The sequence below is a fragment of the Nanorana parkeri genome, unplaced genomic scaffold, assembly GCF_000935625.1.
Source record: "Nanorana parkeri isolate BGI_ZX_2015 unplaced genomic scaffold, ASM93562v1 scaffold385, whole genome shotgun sequence".
Classification (NCBI taxonomy): Eukaryota; Metazoa; Chordata; class Amphibia; order Anura; family Dicroglossidae; genus Nanorana; species Nanorana parkeri.
In genome coordinates, this window is record NW_017306653.1 from 793,953 (window position 1) to 802,456 (window position 8,504).

An 8,504-nucleotide genomic window follows, 5' to 3' on the forward strand; every position below is an offset into this window, starting at 1 on the left:
CTGCTCCTTTCATTCATATAATCCCTGGTGATCCTGCCATGGAGCTCCATGTTCAGGCACTTCCTGTTATTGAGTGACAATGCTTCATCCTTGTCCCCCAATTGCCCTCTTGTACAAGTTGCTGTTTTAACACACGTTATGCAGCCACGTACATGGATATCCTTCCCATATACTGCCTGCATTTCAGCCTTGGATTTAGCACTTTTCCTGAAGTTGCACTTGATCAACTGTGTGTTACATAGGGGTTTAGTAAAAAAAGTCAGTTAACCAATCATGTTCCAGTAAAAAACATATTTTTAATTTCCCTTGCACGTAATTGGGTATTTAAAGCCAACAGAGCTCACATTATTCAGTGGCATCACAAGGGGGTTGCGGCCCGCACCCGGGTGACACCTTTGGAGGGATGATACCAAAATGACTGTCAGTGACATCCCCTCCCCTCTCTGCTGGCGTCCATCACCAAGATGGCCGCCGGTAGGTATCAATAGGATTGCCCGCATGAGCGGTGACGTCACCAGGTCACCGCTCCGGGTGACACCCGGTCTCGGGACGCCCCTGCATTATTTAGTAACATTTACTCTTTTAAATGAACAACCTCCACTGCTTTAGTAACTCAACCTCATTGTGTCTCCAAAGCCCTTTTTAAGTGCTGTGGTGGTCCTTTATATACTCCAGAATGTCCTCCAGTACTGGTTCCTCCTTTTTCTAGCGATGTTACGCGGTCTGTTTGCACTAACAATGCATTTGCCTAGTAATACAACCATCTTATGGTGTATTACTGTTTGGACCTCATCTTTATAACTGGCACTCAGGAACTCGATGGCACAGAACACATGAACCTAACTAGCCGCGTTCACTGCCGAACAAACATATGTTTGTGATCAAGGCGCTGTCGGCTTTCGGAGAAGACTTTATCATTTGTCGCCTCTCCATGAAGAGGACCTGATTACCCCTTCGCCTCGAAATGTGCGATTGATGGAGGTTCTAATTAACACAGGCAGTGAGGGCGACCATTAAGCAGACCCAATAAATACAGACAATTTCGCTTTACGAGGCTGATGAATATTTTGGCGCTCACAACCGCCATCCCAAATTTCAGTGCTTGATTATTAGGGGCCGTAAAAACGGGTTCACTTCCCCGCGATGAGAATGGCAGGATGTATGGAACGTGACTACCAGACCAGATATAAAAGCAGAGCGAAACATAACTTATATACTCATTTACCAGGGGAGCTGTACTGCATATTTCATCACTCCGCCGGTATCAGGCGGCTTAGCGTCTAGGAAAATTGAAAGGGCACTCATTTAAGGAGTCACTAAACCGGGATTATTTACCGATGTGAGTTTGGAATACCGAAAACACTTTTCGGCAATTTGTTGAATTGTTTGCAGTTAAAGTGTAACGCAGCACGGAAGGGGAACACATTTTTTTCTGATTGAGAGATTTGGCACAGAGCAAACTTTAAAGGGAAATAGTTTTCTAGTCAATGTTATTATATATCTATAGATATTTTTGTATATAATGACACTTTATAAGGTAAACCTTGCTAGTGCCAGGTTGGACCCACTTTTGTCTTCAGGTTGGACCCACCTTTTTCTTCAGAACTACCTTAATTATTCATGGCATAGAGTCAAACTTCTGGAAACATTCCTTAGTGAATGTGGTCCATTTTAACATGAAAACATCAAGCTATGCGAATCTCTCATTTCACCACATCCCAAAGGTGCTCTATTGCAGTGCTCCACCAGTGCACCAGGGGTTGGGGACCACTGCTCTATTGGATCGAGATCTGGTGACTGTGGAGGCCATTGAAGTACAGTGAACTTATTATCATGTTCAAGAAACCAGTTTGAGATGATTTTAGCTTTGTAACATCTTGCTACGGTATCTTGCTGGAAGTAGTCATCAGAAGGTGGGTACACTGTGGTAATAAAGGGATGGAGATGGTCAGCAACAATATTCAGGAATGCTGTGGCATCTAAATGATGCTCAGTTTGTTCTCAGGGTGGCACACTGGCGTAGCGGCTAGCGTTCTGCCTTGCAGCAGTGGGGGTCCCTGGTTTGAATCCAGGTCAGGTCACTATCTGCCAGGAATTTGCATGTTCTCCCTGTGGTTGCGTGGGTTTCCACCCACCCTCCAGTGACATGCTGGTAGGTTAATTGGCTCGTGTCTAAATTGTCCCTTGTTTGTATGCATGTGTGATAGGGACCTTGGATTGTAAGCTCCTTGAGGGCAGAGACTGATGTGAATGTGCACTATGTATAGCACTGCGTAAATTGTCGGCACTATATAAATACCTGTAATTATCTCAGGGGCCCAAAGTGTGCCAAAAAAATATCCCCCACATCATTACACCACTACCACCAGCCTGAACCATTGATAAAAGGCAGGATGGATCCATGTTTTCATGTTGTTTACACCAAATTCTGACCCAACTATCTAAATGTTGCAGCAGAACTCGAGGCTCGTCAGACCAGGCAATGTTTTTCCAATCTTATATTGTCCAATTTTGGTGAGCCCTTGCAAATTGTAGCCTCTGTTCCCTGTTCTTAGCTGACAGGAGTGGCACCCGGTGTGGTCTTCTCCTGTTGTAGTCCATCTGCTTCAAGGTTGGACGTGTTGTGTGTTCAGAGATGGTATTCTGCATACCTCAGTTGTAACGAGGGGTTATTTGAGTTACTGTTGCCTTTCTAGCAGCTTGAACCAATCTGCCCATTCTCCTCTGACCTCTGGCATCAACAAGGCATTTTCGCCCAGAGAAGTGCCGCTCACTGGATATTTTTTCTTTTTCAGACCATTCTCTGTAAACCCGAGGGATGGTTGTGTGTGAAAATCCCAGTAGATCACCAGTGAAATACTCAGACCAGCCCGTCTTGCACCAACAACCATGCTACATTCAAAGTCACTTAAATCCCCTTTCTTCCGCATTCTAATGCTCGGTTTAAACTCCAGCAGATCATCTTCAATATGTCTATATGCCTAAATGAATTGAGTTGCTGCCATGTGATCGGCTGATTTCTCCCTCTCTCCCTCTCTCCCTCTCTCTCTCTCTCTCTCTCTCATAGCCTGTGCTATATGTATTAAAAGGAGACTGCAACATTTTGCTGGAGCATTCTACATCAGTGTGAAATAAAATAGAAGCACACTCACAAGAATGCAAGCCCCTGGTTGCCTGCTCTGTCTCCATGCAGCCTTCTCAGCCCCAGCACTGCTAAGATGCCTGCCTCCTGCAGAGCCCGCACTGTATGGGAGGCGGGAGGACAGCAACGGCTGTTAATAGAAAAGTCCTGCTGTAAACACTCCCCGGCCACTAGATGTCGCTGCAACAGCCAGGGAGTGTGTACAGTGGCACTTTTATATTCTCAGCCGTTGCTGTCCTCTCGCTGCGCAAAGAGAAGGCTGAGGAGGCTCTCACCCAGCGCAGCAGAAATGGATGCAGCGACCCACTCAACAATGGGTTGCCACCCACTTCTGGACCCACAGGTTGAGAACCGCTGCACTATATGAAGCCCAGGACCAAATGGCAGGAATGCTCCACTAGATGGAGCCCAGGAGCAAGTGGCAGGAATGCTCCATTAAATGAAGCCAAGGAACACATGAGTTTCCTAAGCTCATTGGCTCCATCTGATGGTGGAAATGCCATGTGAATGACATTCACTGAACATATGGCTGGGTGGAAAGATTTATAAACCAGCCCCTATGTGTGTGTGCAGGCACTGGCAGATCACTCCTTACAAGGGCCTGCGCAATGTCATCCTGATCGCTCTGATTATTTATCTTGTTATCACGTAATAAATATCACCCGTCTCGTTGTCAGCGCCTTTATTAGGCTGTGACATTGAGTAAGGGGAATAGTTACGCCGCAATGATATTTATTCGACTACAGAAAACCAATTTTGTAAACAGTACCGCAGCGAATGAATGGCAGAGAGGTGAATGTATCCGCATTATCAAACGAGTTTTCTGTGACTTTCAACTTAATTCTACGCTGGCATAAATGACGTCTGACTTGATGTCTCTGTAGACCGGCGGCGTTGGTGGGAGTAATAGAACAATTTGTAATATTCACCCCGAAGCGCCGCGCCGTCATGTAGCAGCTCCATCCAATCATCCGGCTGCGGCAAGCCTCGGATCTCCCCGGTCACTTCTTGCTGCACTAATCACTTAATAACCTTCTCTACCATATCTCAGGCTAAGAACAGCAGAACGTCACAGTCACAAAGGAAGAAAGCGCCGTGCTCTCCAAAAACTGCCCTGCTTGCAAAATGCGGATTCAGTTTTATCTTATTTTTTCTTTATTATTATTATTATTATTTTGAATGACATAAATGAAAGGTCGCAGTCACACAAATGTGGAAAATTGCAATATGGGAGACTTACTCCGTTATGATGAGGACAGATTGGGTATTCTGACCCTGTCAGAATACCCAACCAGAGCGGGCAGCTCATTGTGCTGCCGGCTTTGATCGAGTGAAGATTTTCCGACTGGCTCCTTTGATCAGCTGATCGAAGGAATGCTGATCGAAAGGGTGTCAACAGCGGTACACACTGTACAAATTTTGGCCGGTTCCTCTATCTATCTATCTATCTATCTATCTATCTATCTATCTATCAATATCAAAATAAATAAATACATAAAATAATAATAACAATAATAATAATAACAACGAAAACAATAAATACAAATATGTATACACAATAATATAAATATGACATATAATACACAGTATACATTGTGTATATAGATGTTGTGTATTTAGATGTTGACTGGAGTTCAGCTTTAATTGGGATGGAATGTTTTTCTTCTAGATATGAGGGGTTTGGATTTGGAACTTGTGTAGTGCGGCCCTCTGAAAACTCCTATCACCGGTAGGGTAAAATGTACATGTTACTCTCACAGTTAAGGAAACGCCGCCCACAGTAGGGAACACACAGACGGATGTCCCTGAAGTCACTTTATCGGTCTGATGTATAATATATTGTTATCAGAACCGACAGGCCCGGCTGGGTTATCAGCGCCGGTTTAACCTCTTGCACATAAAGGTGATTATTTTAATAACATTCCTCATACGTCTCCATCGGCTGTCAGACTCCGGAAGCTTTTATCCCCCAATTATGCAGAATTGATGGCGCCTCCCGCCGTTCCTGCAATAAACTCAATGGGATACGACGCAAGGGAATTTCTACTAAACATAAACTCATTAAGGTGTGATATTACCCATCAAAAGCCAGAATTAATATCCAGGAGTCCGCTCAATTACCGTCTTTTGTGTCTGTGAAGGACATTATCATTTAAGTGACGTTTTCACACAATGCAGCAATTTGTGTTATTGAAGCCCAATTAGGCTTTCGAGTTGTATCAAATACATCCCAGGTGCATTACAATACAAGGTGTGCAAAGTCTTTTCTGTAGATAGGAGCCACAGCCTGAGTAGAACAGCTTGTGCCCTGGGAAGGACCCTTTGCTGACTGTGCAGAAGCAGTGGTCTCTCTGCAGAGGTCTGCCACACCCATCTGCTGAATCAGAACTAGAGCTCTCCAATCAGGAGGAAGCATGAGCTTTGATGATTGCAGAGCTATAGGTCTGACTCGGTAGGGGGCCTCTGCAAAGAGACCACTGCTTCTACACAGAAAGCAAAGGACCTCCTCTGCAGCTCGCTGGCAGGCCACAGGCCATTCTGCAGCTGTTGTGCCTCTGGGACTGGGGTTAGGAGAGATCTCTCAAAAGGTTTTAAACTTTCCCTGCTCTATACAAAACAACCAAAAAAAGTTTTGGCTGTACATGCAGCCGCAGAGAAGACCCTTGCTCTATGTGCGGAAGCAGTGGTCTCTTTACAGAGGTCCAATACATCCCTTACTGAGACACAACTAGAGCCCTACAATCAGTAGGAAACATAAGCTTTGATAATTGCACAGATACAGACAGGGACGTAACTAGAAATCACAGGGCCCCATAGCAAAATTTGGTAAGGGGCCCTGTGATTGTGATTTCTAGTTATGCCCCTTGCAGAGCCCACCTGAGATCCCAAACAGCCCACCTGAGAGTGACCGAGAAGTGCCCACCATAGACTCTCAGGTGGGCTGCCCACCTCTTACCTGTCAGCCCCGATCCGCTGTCTGCCTCCTCCTCTTCCGTCGACGAGTCCCACCTCCTCTTCCGCTGCCAACGCCGGGCCCAGCCTCCTCCTCCGCTGCCAGCTGTTACTGACTCAGCAGCGGCTGTGAGGAGTTTGTCAGTGATCTAACAGCGACACGTTCCTCCTTATACCCGCCAGTGACAGCCTGAGATGCCATAGCGACCCAGGCAGCCTGCACGGCATCCGGGGGATGTCCTGGCCGGGCCCCCCTGTGCCCCGGGCCCCATAGCGGCCGCCTGGGTCGCTATGGCGATTTTTACACCACTGGATATAGGTTTGACTCAGTAGGGGACCTCTGCCAAGAGGCCACTGCTTCCACACAGAAAACGAGAGAACACCTCTGCAGCATGTTGGTGGGTCACAGGCTGTTGTGCTTCTGGGACTGGAAGTGAGGAAAGAGCTCTCAAAAGGTTTCTAACTACTGCTGCTTCACAATATTCATCCCATTCTGTGTTTTATGCCTAAGCAATATCATAAGAGGATTGGCAGACTGAATTGATAGACTGACACGTTCTGTGTGTGACAGGTACTCTTGAATTTCACCTTTCTCGCTTTTTCTCCCCATGTAATAATACAAATATGTTGTTTTCTTCCAGAGTTCGGCCGTGTCCCTGTCTGACACAATCCAGAAGTGGAGAGAATACAGAGAGCAATGTATGAACGCCCTGCAGCATGTCCCGCCCACCGTGACAGGTAGGTGCCATCACTGGCAATATGGCCGCCCAGTAAAGGAGTGCTAAAATAACCAGAATGAATGCAGCCGACGTGCGATCCGTTTTCAGAAAATTACATTTGTCTGCAGACTGAAGTAGAAAAGTTTATTTGATTCATATTAAATTGGATAATGACTTGTGCAGCACGGGTGTGTATGATTTATTTCTTAACAAAAATGATTTAAAGGAGAACTATGAGATGAGTGATTTCCACTCACCTCATAGTTCTACAAGAGTATACTGAGCTTAGGGTGGCGGGAGGACGCTAGTTTGTGTCCTCCCGTTACCCTAAGGAGAACTATGGGGAAAAATACTGACCCCATAGTTCTCCTTTAAAGGAATGGGTGAGGAAGAGACACGTCATCTGTGAGGGTGTCAGATATCACAATGCCATTAGCTCCCCTCTCTGGAAAAAAAGACAAAACTGGAGACAAAACAAAGAATGTAACAAAAAATGCAAACTAGAAATCCGGGCAGCTAAAACTGAGTGTGAAAAGCATATCGCCGCAGATAGTAAAAAGAACCCCAAAAATTTTTACCAATATATTAACAGTAAAAAGGTGAGAAAGGAGCAGATAGGCCCAATAAAGGATGGAAGCGGGAAGCTAGAGAGAGATAGAAAGTAACATTGTTATTTTTGTATTTACCCATGTTTGATGTTTTATCCATCTGCAGATCAATGGCATGGGCTTCTGTCTACCCATGAGATCAGTTAAAGTAATCTGACAAGTAAAAAAAAAAAAAGGTTACAATTTTACTCCTTATTAACCTTTTGTTTGCTAATTAACTCCTTCTTCCCCTTCTCCCCTTAGATACTAGATTCCTAATTATTTTGCGTATATTTCTATTTTCTAACCATTTTTATTTATTTATTTTTTCTCATTGTGTCTCATTAAAAAAATGGCTTCATTTCATTTGTAAAAGACGAATATTGCTTTCTGCCACAATCAGCATTTTAAACATAAAAAATGATGGCATAAAATGTATACTTTTTATTTGGGATGCACCGATACTTTTCAGATACCAGTGCCGATACTTGCCACTTTTATGATAACTACCAGGGTTGCAGCTGGGACTGGGCTCTGGCGTTCCACCACTGTTCTGAAATCATTAGTCTGTATTGTTTTAGAAAAACTGTCACATGACAATAAACATGGTACCACGAATGGTATCAGTGCATCCATTTATATATGTTTACAAAAACAAAATCACATTAAAACAGAGATGTACAAATCCCGGGAGCTCCGTGTGCTCCCTACAAATGACAGCTGCCTCCAAACTTTTGAATTGTTCTCTAGTCTGGTCTTGGAGCTGGAAAAGTATCTGTAATTGTACTTGTACCGAGTACTGTACTTGGTATCGGTGCATCCCTAATATTTATCTACAGTAACTATACATATATATATTTTTAAAGCTAACATTGATCAAAGTAGGAAAAACGTTTGCCTGTTTTTAGTTCTGTTATATAATTTGTCTATGGATTGCAGAGAAAAAAAAAGTATTTTTGCAAGAAAATATCACTATATATATATATATACACACACACTATATTACCAAAAGTATTGGGACGCCGGCCTTTACAGGCACATGAACTCAGAGCATCAGAGGGGGAGATATGAACCCCACTCAGCACTCTAAAGTCCAAGCACGCG

The 8,504-nt window shown here is 44.3% G+C and overlaps 1 protein-coding gene across 1 annotated transcript in view; it reads left to right on the forward strand.

The window, feature by feature from the left end:
• The window catches only part of GLP1R (glucagon like peptide 1 receptor), a 197,324-nt gene that overhangs the window by 68,419 nt on the left and 120,401 nt on the right, over positions 1-8,504 (forward strand). The window contains exon 2 of the mRNA XM_018559251.1: positions 6,736-6,832. Coding sequence (XP_018414753.1) covers positions 6,736-6,832 — 97 coding nt within the window. The remainder of the gene's footprint in view (positions 1-6,735; positions 6,833-8,504) is intronic.